General features: G+C 43.9%; 1 protein-coding gene across 4 annotated transcripts in view; it reads left to right on the top strand.

Annotated features, from left to right (window-relative positions):
• LOC146979331 (teneurin-3) overlaps positions 1 to 19,742 on the top strand; it is a 138,056-nt gene that overhangs the window by 95,133 nt on the left and 23,181 nt on the right. For 2 of the 4 annotated variants that reach the window (XM_085789070.1, XM_085789069.1), the window contains exons 14-20: positions 474 to 497; positions 1,711 to 1,857; positions 2,389 to 2,605; positions 7,731 to 7,850; positions 9,841 to 10,102; positions 11,142 to 11,409; positions 12,439 to 12,582. In XM_085789070.1, the coding sequence (XP_085645196.1) occupies positions 474 to 497; positions 1,711 to 1,857; positions 2,389 to 2,605; positions 7,731 to 7,850; positions 9,841 to 10,102; positions 11,142 to 11,409; positions 12,439 to 12,582 (1,182 nt within the window). The remainder of the gene's footprint in view (positions 1 to 473; positions 498 to 1,710; positions 1,858 to 2,388; positions 2,606 to 7,730; positions 7,851 to 9,840; positions 10,103 to 11,141; positions 11,410 to 12,438; positions 12,583 to 19,742) is intronic. The other 2 variants (XM_085789072.1, XM_085789071.1) reach the window with 1 other exon arrangement.

The raw sequence follows: 19,742 nt of genomic DNA, 5'->3' as shown, positions 1-19,742 counted from the left end.
TGTTTCCTTTTTTTTTTCCTGATCCAGCTTAACACCTATGTTTTGTTTACTTTATTTTTAAATGTAAACTTTATTTTTATTTTTCAAAGAGAATAAAATAAATGGGTGAGCTCGCAGCTCAGTCATATCCTGTCACTCATGCTTAGCATTAGCCATTCAGCTCAATCACCATAACGACTGTGATATTCAAACACAGTCGAGAGATTGAAATTAGAGCAGGAGCTGAAACGTGGCAACGATAATCTTCGGGGAGGAAAAAAAAAAGAGAAAAAATACCTGCACAAGCTTCTCTTCTTCCAAATATTGAAACAAAGATGGCAGGTACATCAGCTTTATGCCAGCAACCGTTTACACTTTTTGTGCTCCCTGTAAGTTACAATAAGTAAATGTGTTTGTCAGTCTTAGCTCTCTGCCACCACAGAGATAAGTAATTTTCTTTTCCAAATGTTTCCCTTTCCTCGGTCGTGTAATAGGAGCAGTCAAGATAGGATATAAAGGTAAATTGAACCACTACCCCCCCAGGGAGATTGTCACAAACAATCCCTCCCTTTTCTCTGTCTTTCCTAGCACGGCGTATATACACCTGTTCTATGTCCAAGTCGATCATAATGTTTCTGCTGTGATCCTGCTCCCCCCCACCACCACCACCACCACCACGATATGTCCCCTCATCTCCTGTCCGTCTTAACCAGTCTCACACCAGACTCCACGGTCCCCACTCCCCTCCCACCACCCCCCCACCCCCTGTCTTAATTCCCTGTGTCTGCCAGATTAAACGCCCCAAACTGGTGTGGTTTAGTCATTTTTTCGGCTCCCTGTCTTCACCCTCCACTAGAAGGAATGCGATCTGGCAGCAAATGCTCTGTTTTCTGTATATGTAGAGACTCTTGATCCTCCCTCTTCTTCCCACACTTCTTCTCCTATTTACATATATACTTTCCCACTTTTCCCCTTTGATGTTGCTGTTACTTCACATGAGTGTTTCGACTATCTGCAATGGGCTGTTCCTACGTTCATTATTATTTTCAGGCAAAAGAAACGACGAAACTCCTCCTGAATTTTCACCCTCTTAAACGGGAACTTACGCAACTTGGGACTCAGATGCAGAAAATGGTTTAAAAAAGTGGATTCAAGTATGAGAACAAAAACCCAGAGTCTTTGTGATATTGACTCCAATGCCGTTTTTAATTTGAAAATCACACGTAGGGAATTCATGCAACCCAATCAGAATCACTTGAGCTTGATAACAACAACCATTCAAACTTTGATTTTAACACAAAAAAACTCCCATCTGCCATTAAGATTTGACTCATCATTGCATTTTTAGGTATCTCCCATTGGCCTATTAACTTTCAGTAAACACCTCAGTAGGTTTTTCCTCCTTTTTCATCCCACACATTTCATTTCTCAGTGCAGTTGAACCTGCACCTGAAACTCATGTGAAACGACTGTAACTCCACACTCCCCCTCCCCTCCCCTACCCCACATCCCCGGTCCTGTCAGAGGTGTATCGTACTGTATGTTCACTCAATACTGTCTTTTATCATTTTTTTGTCCCTCCTCTACCCCCTGTCCACTCTAAATGCCCTCCTCCTCCTCCTCCTCCTCCTCCTCCCCTTCACTCTTGTCTCCCCCCCCTCCCCTTTTCTACTCCTGATTTTCTCGCTCTGACTTGCTCCGCTGTTTGACACATACATGATGTGTTGACAGACGGCTGCCCCGGGCTGTGCAACAACAACGGGAGGTGTGTCCTGGATCAAAACGTCTGGCACTGCATCTGCCAGTCAGGATGGAGAGGGCTGGGATGCGATGTAGCGACCGAAACGCTCTGCTCGGATGGCAAGGATAATGAGGGAGGTAGGAAGAAGTAAAAGCCTCGTACAAATAGTCTTTTAGCTTCAGAGGAGAAACTTGTGTGCATGTCATTTATTGTGCCAGACCGCAAATTGGCTTTGATGTGGCTCCTCAGTGACAGTGCAAACAAACAAAACAAATCAATCATACATAAACTCTCACTGGAAAGAATATGCAAATGTAGCGGTGCAGATTGTTCAACAACGCGCTTTAAAATATACAGTAGATCAATTATAAGGAGTTGCTGAAACTGGAATTACTATTAATACCCCAGAAGCTGAATTCTTAATAAAGCGCTCCTAAGCCTGATCAACAAGCCCAGAACTTCTAAAGTTCATATTAGGTGACACACTTTTCAATAGTTCACACTTTAATCTCTGCTGTCACTTTAATGAACTTCGGTTCATGCTGGGGAGTCATCTGTGTGCAGCAGAGCTCAACACGCGATGAAAATGCTCACATGTCAAAGCCTCAACACGTCCCAGGTCAACAGAACCGTCCCTCCCTGTCTCAGCTGTCCCTCCTGTTTTCCAGATGGGCTCGTCGACTGCATGGACCCAGACTGCTGCGCTCAGATCGCCTGCCAGGGTCAGACCTACTGTCGCGGCTCACCTGACCCCACTGCCATCGCGGGCCAGGGCCAGAGTTCAGCCGGCCAGCCCACGTCCAAAGGCTTCTACGACCGTGTCAGTTTCTTGATCGGCCCCAGCGGCAGTCACGTGATACCCTGGGACAACCCGTTCAACGGCAGGTAAGCGGCTTAATGAATTACTGACAGCTCTTTAATTATTTGGCTCACGTTAGCCGTTTGCTGTCTCATTACCAGTCGGGAAGAGGCACCTGTGTTTGTGCAGCCACTCTGAAACGTCAAAGAATTTCGCATCTCTTTGTCTCTGCAGTCACACTGACAAGTGTGTTTACAGTGGTCTCGTTGCCACAAGCATTTTCCTCTTTCTTTTTTTTTTTCTATTTTTTAACAAGGGAAGATTAAGTAGCTCAAGAGCTCTTGTTCTAAGCTAAAAACAGCCTTGATGGCTGTAAGAACATGAGGATGAGGTTTCTTACACCGAGGTAACAACAACACCATGTGGTCTTTCTAAATTGGAAAGAAAAGCACTGAAACATTTCACTGAAGAGACCGTCTCCACTGCACATGAATGTACGGTATATCTTTTATCAGGAACTATCTTTTTTTTTTAATCATCAGCAAGCCGCCCATCACACAGTGTATTTGAATATCTAAGGCCGGCCCACTTAAATAGACTCTGTCTTTGATATTAGCTATAAAGGGATTCTTTCTAGAAACTGTCTCTCCAGCAGAGAATCACATTAAATCAGCCCCATCAACAGACAGTCTGCAAAGAGCCAAGATGTTAATGCTGTTGTTTTTGCTCAGTAATATCAGATAAGGGGAAATGGATTTTGTTTTGGGAGGGGAAAAAATAGTAGAAATTAGAACATGAATACGTGCATGGAGACGTCGGCTCTCTCAGTTTGTTGACTAATCCAGGATTTGTCAGCTATCACACCCAACATGTCTGCTCCAACCGGATAACATGTGCACCATATTTGTTGTTGTTCAGTGAGGTTCTGCAGCCACAGTGTGTTCCTATTAGCATGCTATATCAGTGAAGCATCAATATGCTAACCCATTGCAGGGTAAATACAGCCAATCGAATCAACTAGCACAGCGTCCTCCTTCTTCTTTTGCACATCTTTCTGGATTCTTTAAAGGGATAGTTCAACATTTTGGCAAATTGGCCCATTGCCATAATCCCTATAGTCATAGCAGTAGGTTCGTTACCTTTAATTGTAGGTGTAAGCTATTTTTAGAACAGCGGAGCGCAGCAGCTGGCTGCTCAGAGCTACGCTATGGAGGCTAAGGGAATTTCTTGGTTTCCCTCATTAAACTCATCAAATACAAAATCCCAAAACTCCACAGCGCTTTTGTAGACAAGTTGTGACCTGCACAACCACCACGCTATGAGATAATGACGGAACGATACGAAACGGAGCCGTTTTCGAGGTAAATTCATACAAAACCGCTGATGCGTGTTGCGTTCAGGGACAGTTTTTCAGCAAGCAGTCTCCGTATTTACCCTGTATTTACCTCGAAAACGGCTCCGTTTCGTATCGTTCCGTCATTATCTCATAGCGTGGTGGTTGTGCAGGTCACAACTTGTCTACAAAAGCGCTGTGGAGTTTTGGGATTTTGTATTTGATGAGTTTAATGAGGGAAACCAAGAAATTCCCTTAGCCTCCATAGCGTAGCTCTGAGCAGCCAGCTGCTGCGCTCCGCTGTACTGAAAATAGCACACCTACAATTAAAGGTAATGAACCTACTGCTATGACTATAGCAATTATGGCAATGGGCCAATTTGCCAAAATGTTGAACTATCCCTTTAACAACAGTAGACTCCTACAGGACAGTGTGGTGGATGTGAACAGAGTAGATTAAAGTTATGTGACCTTTTAGCCGCAGGTCCTTCTCTTCATTTATGTTGCCTTACAATGTATGTTGTTGTTTTTTTCTACAGCTTGTTTCTAAAGGTGCAGTTGTAACGTGGTTATTCAAGGTGAAGACACCAAGTGAAAAGTTTCACATAAAGGAACAATAGCCTTTCACGGCGTTAGACTCGTTGTCCACATCGATATGCAAACCGAGCAGACATAGTTATATATTTCACCGAGAGCACTCCCACATCTGTTCACAATCAAGAGTAGAGTTTATTTTGTGACTGATGTAGAGGAAAATGATTGCCAACTGTGTGCAGAAGGCTTTGGGAATATTTCCTCCAATAGTTTAAAGTAATCCTTATGTAAATAGCATGCTTTACTGAAAATATAGAATGAGGCAATTCCCCCCCCAGTCGGGTTCTCAGTAATCCTCATCCTCATTGTCTTCAGCTTACTGTCGATTTCATGTCTGGCAGTGGCATTAGCTCACTTGCTCAGAAATATTCATTTGCCTTTTTATCTCCTTGTAGAAGTTAGTTTTACAGTCAAAACATCATGGTGCAGTTTAGAAGCTCAGCAAACACAAACACCACCAAATTTGACAAAAAAAACAATTATCTTTTTGTATCTTATCACCACCGACATTACAGTACACGTTAAATTATTTTTGGGGGGTCGGGAGAGTCAAGTCTAGTCGTGGCAGAGTTTGTTTGGAGACCCATATTTTTCAAACATTCATTTGAGGTTAGAAGGTGAATAATTTATTGACAGCCTTAGCAGAGTACTAGTGTATACATTATAAAAAAGTCTCTGACGTGCTGGAACAATGCCAGGAGAGAGCATCAAGACTTCCAAAAAGCAGCGGCGACTGTTATGTCTGGTGGTGGAGTATCTGATGTCTTTAACGGTTCTGGGGGGGGGATGGATAACCGTTAGAGGTCATTCCTCTCCTTCCATTTTTAAGAAGTCATTGTGTAAGCAAGGAGAGAGAGAGAGAGAGAGAGAGAGAGGGAGCAGATTTCAGTACGCGCTCGGGTTTCAGATCACGGCAGTAAAACTTGTCCCTCGTACAGCACAGAGAATAAAACATGTGTTGTGGTTTAGTCTTCCCTCCACCACCTCCACACTCCCCCGTCACCACCACCACCACCAGTCCTACAGCTGTATCACGTGTCCCCCATACAAGTCTCCCAACGGGTCTTTAGATGGTGTTTTTTTTTTTTTTTTTTACAGTCAGCATGAGACAATGACGGATATGAATACATGTATTATATGATTCATTTCTGGGGTCTCAGCAGGTGGGGTGACTCGCCGTTTGTTTGGGGGTTCGGCTCTTGTAGCATCTGTCTGCCTCTCCAAAGATTAATAGAGACACGGGGAAGAAAGAGTGAACCTTCGCCGGGGCTCTTAAGTGGCCTTGTTCCCCGAACCGGTAAATAAAGGATGGGAGACAGTTGTGCCAGGCATGGAGCGAGAGAGAGGGAGGGGGGAGACGAGGGGCTAAAGCTGTTGATCATCCGCGTCTCATATACGTAATGACCCGGAGATAAAGTGGCAAAATGAGACATCTTTTGCCCACTAGTGACAAATGCAGAGGGAAGACTTTTAAAATTCTCCTCTATGGTTGAGAAGTGGGGAATGATTAAATGTTGATGGAGAAATATTGCATTGTCTCCCCGACTTACTTTCAAACAAAGCACTGACTTAACAAATTACTTCACACTCGAGAACGTATAGGGAGGAGAAGCAGCGATTCGTTGGCCAAGTCTTACCTGAAGGGCCAGCAGTCATGTTGAATAATCGCAGAGGATATCTGGAGCTTTAATCATGTATGAACCCTGCGTGTCTTTGATTTATGAAGCAAAAAAACGTCAAAGAAAATACTGGGGCTTTTTTTTTTTTTATAGGTAAAAGCAAAGAAGGGGAGATGCTGGAGGTGGAAAGCCTTTTGACCAAAAGCAAATCCATTTGCCAGCAGGGAAAATGTGGGTGGGTGGGTAGAGAGTGAATGAGTAATGCTCTCCCATGCTAGAATAACTACCAACAGAGGTGGCCTTAAGTGAAGTATTTAACCCACCACCTGCTCTGGTGGCTCTGCTCTTTGGCCAGCAGTGGGAGATGGGTTATATAAGGCAGCAACCAGGTGCGAGTATATGGAGGCGAAAAACACAGGTAGCAAAGAGAGAGAGCTTGTTCACACTCAAAGAGCTTGGTGTTTTTTTCTTTTTTGGAACTCCTTAGACTTTAAACTAACAAAAACCACATTTTACTTTTTAACACCTCGGCAGCTTGTGTTTTTGTGTTCAGGCTACGTTTTCTTTTCACCCCAGCACTATTTATGACTTCATCCCTCTAAACTGCTGTGGCGATTCGTTTGTATTGTAGCATTGCACTTCCTTTGTCAAACCCCCTTTTCATTTTTTTTTATATCCATGTGACAGTTTGCCTCCAGCGTTGCATTTTGTTGTTCTAAGTTCCTATAAAGTGCCACTTGACACGTCAGGCACTGAGCTTTTCAACTTCTCACATCAAGAGGATTTCTGTAACCAAGCTGAAGAGCTCGATTTAACACAATTCTTGTTGATATATTATCTTTCATCACAAGTATTACAGACATTTATCACACCAAGCAAGGAAAAAGATTCTCATTTTTTTGAGAAGTAAAAACACTTGCAAAAAGAATAATCACGCTTTGATCGCATCCTCTCAAAAATACAATTTAATGGGAAATTCTTAATTCATTGAGGTCAGAGTGATAACAATGCAGTGAATATTTCTCTCATGGATTTCATTTGATTTGCTCACTGCTGAGTCTGTTGTACACTTCATTTACCAAGCGGAGTTTAGCAGCCTGATTATCTAACTGTGTGTATTTCATGATGGCTCAATGGGATGATGTGTGTTTTACATTCACAGCTTTGATGCTCAGTGTGTTTCTGTGCCGGCCTCACCAACTGAAGAGCTATATGTGCTGCTTTGTATCTTTGAATCATGCGGCATCTTGTCTCTACATAATAGTCCTTTAGATAGAAACAGAGCCGTAGCATAAGACGGAATTTACATCAATTTCTGAGTCATCGTGGAAAATAAATGCTGCAATACATGTGCAACGTTCTGCAAAAAAAAAAAAAAATCTTTATTGTCCTTGATGTCTTTGAAACCCTCGTCCCATTGAATTATGGGCTTTTAAAAGTGGTAAACAGACACAAAGAGGTGCTCCATGGGGCGGCATTTTCATGAATAACTGACGCTGACATATGTGTTGTGTTCCCCAGGTTCGGTAAATCATACCTCCCTGCTCGTGCCGCTGGCGGAGGGATAACAGTTGTTAGCTACTGATGCAGCGGCCGCTTGTTGATGCCGCCTGGCATTGTTTGTTTACTCAGCCCCTCTCTCCCTCTGTTTGTTTGCCCACGCAGCCTGGCATCAGTCATCCGGGGTCAGGTCCTCACTGGAGACGGGACGCCGCTGATCGGAGTCAACGTGTCTTTCCTGCACTACCCGGAGTACGGCTACACCATCACACGGCAGGATGGCATGTAAGGGGAGCCTCTTCTACGCACACACGCATCCTTTAGGTGCCACATGCGGGTGTACACGTCGGTGATCCATCTGCATTTATCAAACAACTGATTTACATGTCCAAAAAAACACGAGCAGTGCCTCGCAGACAGCTCAGCCTTTACGTTCAACCTTTGCTCGTGCTGTGATTTATCTGTGCCATGCGCCGCCGGCTGTCCCCGGACCAGTGTATGGGAAAAAAAAATGCAGAGAAGAAGGGCGTTCAGTATAGTGGTGGGAGAGCCGTCCTGGCAGTTATCCAGAAAGCATTCAAAACAAATCGAAACAGCAGCACATTGTGCCCAAGAACAATTCCTCATGCAAATGTCACAGTGGTGGAGGCCATTTTGAACCAGGCTGTTTAAAATGCATTGAATCAGCGAGGGTAGAATCAATCTGCCCACGGTGTAGTAAAACATGGGATTACTATCTGACCTTCTCCTGCTATTACCACAGGCAGCTCCTCAATAATAGCAGTGCAAATACATACCAGACAAACGTATGTCACATATTTTACAGGAAGGGGGTCACTTAAGGTTGGAGCTATATTTTTGCAGATGCCCCACCAGAGATGGTAAACTAGGCCGTCATTCAAATTCAGCAGACAGAGGCCATGTTTATGTGTTGACGGTGTGGAATAAAAGGCTTATGAGTGGCAGAGAATTGTACAGCTGTTGTTATGAAGCACAATCCTCGGGTCCCCAGATAGCTGAGGATTAGCTGATTTCTTCAGATATTCTGCCCTGTAACTCTTCTGACAAGGAGCGTGATAAATGGTCGGGGATAATCACACTTGGTTAGCCAACAGATCCGCTCAGTATGTTAAGAAGGAGGGAGGGAGAGGGGGGGGGGCAGCATCAAAGCCTGGCCTCTTGCAGCTGTGAGCTCCCCACTGCCCAAAGTAGAGAGAGCTCGAGAAGGAAGCTGTTGTAGGTCAGCTGCACAGCTTGGCTGTTGGCGCGTGTGTCCGTGTGTGTGTGTATGCATGTGTGCGTGCGTGTGTGTGTCAAACCCGGGTGTGGGTGCATGCATGAGAGGTGTGCAGAAGCGTTCAAATCTGCGAGGGTGTGTGTCTTTGTGCGTGTGAATGCATGCAATGTCACCACACAGATGCTTTACCCCCTGGGTAGTGGAGCTCGCCGAATATATAGAGCAGCACTTCAAAGACTCGCCCTTCATTTCCAAATCAGTAACTTTTCCCTGAGTAATGTCGTACTAATTAAAACCAGTTCACCAGAGGAAACTCCCGAGACTCGAGACTCACAACCAAATTCAACCAGAAAGTGTCTTCTTGCACCATGCCTGGTTAAACAAAAGTCATAAATTAGACTCAGTGAATGATAATAATATATGGAGGCTGTACGGAGGGAATACACTTGAAAGGAAAAGTTCTTCCTCTCATTGAAAAAGTATTATCATACTAAGTCTTGACATAAATATTTACTTTGCTTCTTTGGCACTTGCAGTGAAATTACGAAAAAAAAGTTTTAACCGTTCATGTTTTGTCGTCATTTTAATCCATTATGATAAAATCTCATATTATGAGTTAATTGCCGAGATGTGGAGATGTGACAACATTTTCTACAGAGAAGTCCTGAGGGGCGAGAGGCTGCAGCAGCAGCAGCAGCAGCAGCTGGTACACACACACACACACAGGTTTCAAACAAACCCTTGTTCACCTTTAACCTTCTGTTCTCGTTGCACTTCTATGAACACACTGATTCCTGGTACAATAAATGATGAAATAAAGTGGTTTATTGAAAGAACTGACTTGTTTACAAATTGCCTGATCATCTCATCTGGCTGCTCCTCTAACGATGTTGCCTTGTTCTCAGATCTCAGCAATTACCTCACCTCAGTGGGTGTCACATGTCATAACTGCAAACCTAATAACCCGGAGAAGTTTCTGTGCATGAATATAGTTGTTCATCCTATGAGTTACTTACTGTCTGTGATCATTTCTAAAAGGTTTGACCTCTTGGCCAATGGCGGTGCCTCTTTGACGCTGAGTTACGAGCGCGCCCCCTTCCCCACGCTGCACCGCACCGTGTGGCTGCCCTGGAACGTTTTCCACGTGATGGACACGGTGGTGATGAAGCGCGAGGAGAACGACATCCCCAGCTGCTACCTGACCGGCTTGTTCAGGCCCCACCCCCTCATCCTGGCCACGCCCCTCTCCACGTTGTACAAGACCTCCCCGGAAGACAGTCCCATCATCCCAGAGACCCAGGTGAGACCGCCGTCACACACACAGCAAGACAGCGGAGCGAGGGGGGCAGGGGGGCGAGGGGGGGCGCGTCGCATTACACGGCTTTTATGGTCAATTGCAAATTTCTGCTTGTATCTGATTGTTTAGAACGGCTTTAATAATTTAACCCGTGTTTGATCCCGACATTACAAGCTGCAGTGGCGAAAAAACACAAATAGAGACTAACGATAATGCTGTTATCTTCCATTCACCATGGCTTCTCTCGCTTATTTTAAATAGAGTCAGATTTGTCTTTCAGTTTGCCTTTGAGCTTTGATTGAATTCAGGCGTCTCCCCAAATACTAAGCCATAAATTGTCTCATAGCAACACTGATAAATTCCGAGGGCACATCGCATGGAGGTTACATGCCTCAGGATTTTGGTTTGTATCCATTTGGCCCAAATCAGGGTTGAAAATCCCTAAATGCAAAATGTGACTCTGCAGCTTTTACTGTTTAAAGTGGTTAGGAAAAAGAAAAAAAAAGGCAGATCTGGGTTACATTTGAGGGAAAAAACCCAAATTGTCTGGACATGCTTCAGCATGAGTTTAACAGCAGCCTGCAATGCAACATGGGTAAAAAGCTCTGTAATAAAAAAAGAAAGAAAGTAAATTTTCAATTATTTACTTCTCACAGATTCGAATAATGAAGAATTAACTTTATGTCCATGGACTTGATTCAATTTCCATATAGACTAATGTATTCTGTGGTTTGGCGTAAGGACTCACTTTTAATATTTTGGCTACGCAACCAACAGGGAGCATGTTTTCCTGGACTCTGTGAGATATAATGACCTGTATGTATGTGTATAACCCTGCAGCGAAATAATCATTTGTTCTGACCTGAACTCTGCATCAGAAGTGCAACATATCATGTTATATATAACATATCACAATATGCTGTAATTAGTCATCCTCTCTACATTAAATACCCGCAAACTCCTGTTGCTCCTGTTACTTACAGCAGGTCCACACTTCACACTGCGTATCTGGCACCAGACTGACTGCTAATTAAATTCATAGGTCCTTCATGAGCAAGTAGCCATACCAGGCAGTGACCTCAACCTGGTCTACCTGAGCTCCAGGGCAGCTGGCTACAAGCCCATCCTCAAGGTGCTCCTGACCCAGGACCGTCTCCCCTTTGGCCTGATGAAGGTGCACCTGATGGTGGCCGTCATGGGCCGTCAGTTCCAGAAGTCTTTCCCTGCCTTCCCCGACCTCTCCTACACCTTCATCTGGGATAAAACAGACGCCTACAATCAGAAGGTCTTTGGCCTGGCAGAAGCTGTGGGTGAGTTCCTGCTGTGAAGCGCCGGCTAAAGATGTTGTGTAAGCGCAGGGTCTGTGGACGGATACTCGTGCTATCTTCAGGCAGTGAACCTTGGTTGAACTTTTGAAGATTGATTTTATTTTATTTTATTTTATTTTATTTTTCTTGAAATAGAGGATTATTTAGTCAGGGAGCGCTTTTATTTCCATGTGCAATAAAGATTTAGCAGGTGGTGTGAAATCCCGAAATCCCCCAGTGAGGCATTTTTGAAGGCCACTGCTCTTTTGCTGACTTCTTTGTTTTTGCGTGTATGATATTTCAGTAGCAGTGCAACGCCTGGAATATTGCCTATGAGGCAGAGGTCTGAACAATCCAGGGGGGAGTCGATAGTCAGAATGAAAACTGATGACAAATAATTAGAGGAACCTTTGTTCAGATCAAGTGTAACAATCTTCATTATGATGTTTCAAAGTAATAATTAAAGTGTCAGCTTCAGGAAGTGTTCATGTTGTCTTGTTTCTAGAGAAGTGCATGCACTTGAATTTTACAAACTTGCACAAAATGTTTTCAGAGGCTGAGGGATTATGTTAAGAAGGATGAATGTTAGAGCTCTCCAGCTTACATGCTACAGAGAAAAAAGCCCACAACCCTGGCAATTAACAGGATTCACTCAAGGCTTATGACTGCGAACATACCACAGTGTCTATGATATGTGCTGTAATGTGCTCCATGTGAGCTCTTATTGTTGAAATAATTCCTGCCTCTTTACACACTGTTTCACATTGTGGGTTGTTTGCATTTACACAAGATAAAACAGACAAATGAGAGGGAAGCTCATAAAAACACAAACTGCGCAGGTGAGACGCAGAAACCCCATGGGTCTGCTAAAATCATCCCAGCTGGGGGAAAATTACATCGTCAACGAGAGAGCAGCACCAGCGAGTACAAAAAAAAAAAAAACACAACCGCAACGTGCGCTGAATGCGCTGAGAGCCAGGTACGGAGGTTGCAACCTTGTTCATCACAGGCATCTGCTGTCATTACTTTCAGTGTCAGTGGGGTATGAATACGAGTCCTGCCTTGATGTTGTGCTCTGGGAGAAGAGGACTGCTGTGTTACAAGGCTACGAACTGGATGCCTCCACCATGGGAGGGTGGACGTTGGACAAACACCACGTATTGGACATTCAGAACGGTAAGAACTGTTATATACTGTAGTGTTTGAGTGTGTGTGTGTGTGTGTGCATTTGGGTCAGAGATACTGTAGGTGGTCTGTTAAGGTTACAGGCAGGTTGTCTTTACCCTGTATCACCGCAATAAATATCTGAATCAGAATGAAATATGGTTCGTCATCCCATCTGGAGATGATAGAGGAGAGTTTTGAAGGGCTGATCATTCACAGTAATGATAGAATAAATCAGGGAGTAAGTCACCAGGGTGCAGGGCTCACCACGATTCCACACTACTCAGCTATTTTAGGAAGAGGACAGCCTCCACGGCCTCTAGTGAAGGCTCGCGCGTTTGATGAACAGGCGTCATGTTTAATTCTTGCATTAATTCAATAAACTAAATGAATTTCTCGCTCTTACATCAATCAGAATCACTTTAATCGCCAAGTACAATAAATGGACAAGAAGTTTGTCTTTGTCGAGCCGCTGCGGAGGCGCGACGAGGAAGAGAAACATACATAATGAAAATGTTCAGATGTAGCCGCAGCAACCGAGGCGGCGCCGGGGTTACAGTAGCAGGAGTTCACACTCTGGATAATCTGGAGAATTCAGTGCTTTGTTACCAAGTGCACAGGCAGTAATATGAGTGCAATTATAAGAAGGAGGCCTCAGGGTAGTGTGCATTGTCAGTTTGCCAGGCCACTGTTTTGACATTAAACCACTCCAGCTCATAATTGTTGTTACAGTTGTCCAGTGCAATTTGTGTAGCTTTCATCTTGAAAGTCGTCAAGGTTACAGCCGTGGCCCCTCAGCATCGTCCTTAGTGTCAGAGCATGGTTTTAGCTGTTTCAGATTTTCTTGCATTTTTATAGATAGATAGATAGATAGATAGATAGATAGATAGATAGATAGATAGATAGATAGATAGATAGATAGATAGATAGATAGAGATATGGGGTTATTATTGTGTCTTAAAGCCTCAGAGAGTCTGGGGATTTTCTTTGATGTTCCCTCAGTGACAGCGTCGCTGCTGAGGAGCTCGACTGGTTATGATTGATTTTTTTCTTTTCTTTTCTGTTTTGTTTTCTGATTCGACGTGGTTATTTTCATCACTGAGCAACAGAAAAGGTGAAGCAGTTCAAATGTTAGAGCTGATATAATTTGTAGATGTGGACCAGATGTTTTCAATCAATCTGTCTCTGCTTTTATTTGTTTTTCTTCCTTTTTTTTCTTCATTATGTCGTTGTTTATATGCAGTTACATAACAGCTTCCGTCACCTAGTGTGTGTGGATCAGCGTGTCGATTGAACTGTCCTGAAATATTTTTTAATCAAGTCAAAGATAGTTTTCAGAGGCTGCTGCTGTGTTGTCAATTCCACCAGTTTGGAGATGAGCCGTTTCCTTTCTGTGTGCGTATGCATCAGGAGGAGGCTGCATCACATAATACACAATGATATCACCATGAACATTTTTATAAAAACAACATCCAACATAGCCTAGCATGCCTTTGTGCTAGCCCCCACTCTTGAGAGTCATATTAAACGCCCACACTCACTCACTCAGAGGTCGCCCCATTCACCTAGCAGGTAGGAGTATCGTGCTTTTCTGGTTCTCTCCTCTTTGCAGCGCTCTGTAGGAGATGAAATAAAGTCAATTCCCCAAAAAGCAGCCGAGATACACAAATTTAGCTCTAGGTGAGCTTTTATCAGGCAGCACGTTGGCCCTCAGTCAGCAGCTATCAACACTTGAGTGTGCATCACTACCAAGCTGCTTCTCAGTAAAAGGCTCTGCTGGTAATTACTGTGTCACAGATGCATTTATTTGCTGCGCAATGGAAAAAGATAAATCACTTTAAAATGAAATTCCATTTGTTTACTTCCGAGTGAAATGCCCGATGCCCGGAGTTCTGCAAAGGTTTGCTTCCTAAACGACACAGCGTATCATTATAAAATAGAACATAGTATTTATCACCTCTGTATGTGATTAAATAGTAGTTTATAAGGCACTAGCAGTAGGTCCGATGGGGTTGAAGAGGTTAATGAGGGTCACTGGTTTAACAGCACAACATTAAAGTGTTTGTGTGGCTAATTGTGCATGAAAATACATGGGGAAATAGACGGTGCTGATATTGAATTTGAATTGCCACATGTGAGAAATTGCCTCAATCTTGGGCTGTGTTCAATACACAAGCAACACGAGCTGACCAATCACAATAACCGCGGTGGTCTCTGTGTGGTTTCTCTTCCCCGCTCACGTCTCCTCTGCAGCTGCCTGACACAGAGCGTACAATGTGAATCTGACTTTTGCCACTGTGTCTCTTCGGCCCGGTCCGTGGAGCTTTATGTAAACCTCAGGTTATTTCTGTTGCTCGACATCTTGACAAGCAGAGGAAGTCTGCTTTTAAGGAGGGATGATTTTCGTGCAACCAGATCTCTGCCTACATCTTGAATGTAGTCTTTTATAGCATCTTGCACGCACACCCACAGTTGGCAGGGGCAATAACACTCGTTCCACAATACTCGGCGGGTTTGCACAGTAAAATCATGCAGCATGTATATGAGGTCCTCTCACATCTCAGAGATTGCACAATGTGTCTTTTGTCGAATATGTTTGTGGAAAACATGTCAGAGAACCAGTTTGTGAAACGGGAGTCTTCCTTTGCTTTGTTCAGACCTTGATGCCACTTTGTCCCGCTTCTTTGTTGTTACGTTACGAGAACAGACATGGGGGCCCATCGTCGAACCCAATCTGTCAAGCCATTCACAACGAGAAGTTTGTGAAGTGCGCAGAAGAACGCTGAAATGCGCCTCCAGCTTTGACTGCTGCCGAAGCGGCTGCTTTTCATCCCACCTGTCTCAAAGTCTAGCACGCCCATCTCCAAAGCCGTCGCCCTGGCAGCATCACAGTTGGAGTTGCAGTTGTTTTTGAGATGCGTTTGTGATCAACAGATAGGTGCGAGCATGTGTGATATGCTAATGTCTAGCTGCATTCCTTTATTAGATTGAGCTGTGCCGCGTGTGAGGAATTATCAGAAAATTGGATGTTACTGTGCATGAAGAATCATCATGTTGAAGGGCTGTAAGTGCACATGGAAGCACTGATGACAGAAATAAAGCAACAACCAGATGGTGTCGAGTTTTTCCCTCATGCAGTTAGTGCTGCAGCCTCCCTGAGGCTTTTTTCACACTTTTCACTTGTCCTGTTACAGCGCCGCCCCAAAAATAAATGGCGAAGTCTTGACTAAATTTAAAAGATTCAGAAATAGTTTAGCAAAACTTGTGTTGTTCGCTCTCTGACAGGAGCTTAATCAATTTCCCGAAAGGGTTTCAAACTACAATCCTATTAGCTCGACCCAAAGACAGTCAGCTCTGCCAGACTGTGAAATGGTTTTGTTAGCGACTTTGGTATGCTAGTTTATACAGTGTTCACATCAAAGTATCATAACCCTATCTGTAATCCTATCTGCCTTTGCCCTCACACATATTCATTTTTATTACCCAGGCACCCAGTTTTTCATCCACGTGCATTTTCTCAATCCGAACTGAATTATTCAGTCTTGCATTCAGCTACTTTTGGACGTTTGAGATTTATGGCCCACGTGGGTTTTTTTGGGCTGGGAATGCAGTTCGATATTCTCGGTCGGCATGAAGATGAATCCAAATATCACCGTTTGCTTTCATTGCTGCTCCAGTATTGATTCTTTAATGCTGTAAACCTTGACTAATGTCCTCACCCAACACGTTAGCGAGCGCTGGTCCTCCGCAGCTGCACAGCGGTTTAGCTCCAGACATTTGCTATCGCTCTTTGTTGTGACTCCTGCTTCATTTTCGCACCACTCCGAAAACATCTGAGGACCTTTTCTCTCATCGTTTACGGCAAAAAAAGACCCAAGCAAAAAGCCATCTCCCTCTCTCTGCCTCCACTCCAGAGCCTGTCAAACTAGATAAGGCAAATTGCTGGTGTCTGTGCTTTAGTCATGTCCTCCTGCCCACCCTCCCCTCCTTTCTTCGTTACAAATGGATATGCACAACCCCACTCCCCCCACCCCCCCACCCACCGCAATCTGCAGCTTGTCTCTATCTAGGGTAACAGAACTGATTCTTTATTGGACACAGGCGTAGTTCAGAAACTCACTGTCTCGGAGTGTACTTACTCCACAGCTCACACACACTCCGCACGCTGCATTTGAAGCAGTGAGATGTTTCCTGCCCACTTTTAGCCTCGATCACGGCGAATCAGTGCGAGCGCTGTGGTATCTCAGAGAACGACACAGTGCAAAGGGGAACAAAGAAGGACAGGGTGCAATTAAGACTCTCCTGCTCCTCCCCTACCAATCTCTGTACTCTCTACGTGTCACCAAGGTGACATTGCTCAGGGCGCTTCCCGTTTTTTTATCAGGTATTGAGGCTCGGCCTTGCATTTGTTCCATTAATCATTCCCAAAGCTGAGATGTCGGCATTAAAGCATTTTTCTTTTCTTTTTTTCGCTACATGACTCAACTTTGTCTTTTATCAAAGAAATGATTACCTTCTGTCATGACTCGAAGAAAGGAATCAGTCGGACAAATTGTCGTCAATGAATGAATATGCATTTTCAGAGGAGGTAGTAAGGCGGCCTTGTGTAATGGTTCAGAGTACTGAGGAATTATTGTTATCACTTCTACATGCGGGAGGAGGGGGGGTCGGGGGGTGCGAGTACAGCAGAGCCGCCGCATATTTCTGTCACGACGACCCCTCTCGTTTTCTATTTTCAGCTTTCATTTTCTGCAATTGAAAATGGCCTTCATGTTTCCTCGTCGTCTCCACGGTCACAGTCACTATCATTTCTTTTTAATACACTTTTATATTTTGATTTGTTTTTCAATGTCTTCCCCCGTAAGTATTTGGAGAATTCCCGCTACTTTCGGAGCCTAACTGTGTCTGAGTGGTTAATAACGTGGTAAATGCTGCGTGACATTCAGTTACATTACATTATGGGCTGTGTGATTGCTGGATGGAGCAGTATCAGAGTCATCTTGGAGTATGGGAGACAACAGATTCTCAGACTTTCTAAAAAGCCTCTTTCCCACTCTGCCAAGTGAAACAGTGATTTTTCTCTCCTTCTCTAACTTTTTCCCAACTTCTATCCAAAACTCAAAGACGCCTACGCACATTAATTTACTAATCAATGAGCAGACACGTCCCTAATGGTTGATCCATTCAGCTGCCACACTTATACCCAGACTTCAGGTCTCCTCTGCAAAATCTGTTGAGGGAGCATCAGTTTGTCTGAGTCTGTAGAAAAACTAAACTTTTTCTTTTTCTTTTTTTTAAATATAAATTGTATTTCTGCTTATCGCAGAAAACTGTTGTGAGCTGAGATAAGCAGAAATATTTTTTAAAATATGTATACATATCTTTAAAGGCTCCGAAGCCATTTGAGTCTGGTCACTGTTGGAGTCCTCCTCTCTCAGGCCTGGGGCGCCGGATAGTCAGACACCAAATTCCCATCAGAGCAGCTCTCCAGCTGAGACGTCACAAGCTTGATCCTCGCAACAATCATCAGCAGTAATGTGTCATGACCAAGTGTCCTTGAGGGAAGAAAACTGAACCTTAATCTGCTCACTCACTCCACAGTTTGCTCCACACAGGAGTGGCCCAAGTTGTGCACGTCTGAAGAAATCAAAGTGAAAGAGTAGAGTGTCTCTGCTAAGTGAGGACTGATCACGGGGGGTAGCTGATGATTGATTAGTCTATTTAATCCATTCCATTATGCTGTCTAATAGCCTATGGTAAGACTTGTGTGTACAGTAAACTGTGATGGAAGTGTAAATAGAGAGGTCCACGGCAGCGTGCCAAAATGACCTCAGCATTAATGTTTTTTTTCTGTAAAGCTGAATGCCAGCCAAACAGCTAGACGCCTGCACCGCTCTAACTGATCCATGTCCTACACACTGCATTAGGCTCGTGGATATGAGAAGCATCTTTGTCTTTCCCAGAGAATGTTAAGGAGCTATTACACAAACAGACATTAAAATTCTGGTCAGTGTACGCAGCTTATTTGTTATTTGTAGCTGTGTTTCTGGGTGCAATGTAAACCTTCCAGCTCCGCTCAGAGTTTTCATCGCGCTGTGTGTTTCATTCATTTAGCAGATGCATGGATCACAGATCAATTAAAGTCCCAAGGTCGAGCATTTGATGGCGTCACGCATAAAGCCGTCCCCCGGACCTATTTGTCTTTGTTAGAGGCTCATGTATAGCGCTCTCGGATACAAAAGACGGATTGGTCAGATCGTCCTGTCAAGAGTCTCGCCAGACCGTGGCTTCATTTGAATTTGCCCTTCAATCAATTAAATCAATGAGAGGAACTAATCAGAGGAAAGGACGAGCAGCATGGCCGCATGCTTGATTTCACATACATCGAGGTTTATGGGGGCTTACGGGATAACGTCGTGGGGGAACGACATTATGTGGACATTCAGTGGAGTCATAGATCCACTAATTAGGACAGAGGCAGTGTGAACTCAAACAAGTTGCTGCATGTGAATAATTAAGTGCTTCTAGCATGCACTGGTTCCCTTTGATGTGTTTTCCTCTTTGAAGAGAGTCCCACTATATACCCCCCTAAAAAAAGAGAGCCAGCAAGTTCTCAGTGAAATGCAGGCACCATTATAAGGGGGGAGGTACACTGCACTGTATTTATGTTCACCACCTCTCTGTGACCCGAGGAAGAGAGAGGCTAGCTGTCAAGTGAAAAGAACATTATTTTAGATCAAATATACTTCGGCTTTGTGGAGGGTGGAGCAGTTCTGTAATAATGCATGTTACTGAATTATTAGGGGATATCAGCTAAATTGATAGTCAGCTGGTTGCCTCTGTGCTGCCAGCTGCTGCACTCTAGATTTGTTTTTGTAAAAGTTATTATGAGCCAAAATCGAATGTGGAAAATATACATAACAAACTTTTTTTTGTTGTTGTGACAAAATACCTCCTAGTTAGGACCAAAGGAAAAACAGTATAGTAAGGCTGGTTTTGCTTCTGCTTCCAAGTTGTGAAATTGCATCAAGACGGCAAGAAGTGGAGTCAGCTCTTTCACACTTTGGGTGTAAAGAACATCAAAATATATATCTCGCTGCATCCTGGCATATAAAGCTAAATAAGCCAAAAATGTTTTCCTTTGGTCAGTTTGTCGCATGTAGACACCTAAC

Source organism: Trachurus japonicus, chromosome 10, assembly GCF_045865225.1.
Source record: "Trachurus japonicus isolate A0001 chromosome 10, Traja_1.0".
Taxonomy (NCBI): Eukaryota; Metazoa; Chordata; class Actinopteri; order Carangiformes; family Carangidae; genus Trachurus; species Trachurus japonicus.
This window is presented reverse-complemented; position numbering and strand designations above follow the sequence as displayed.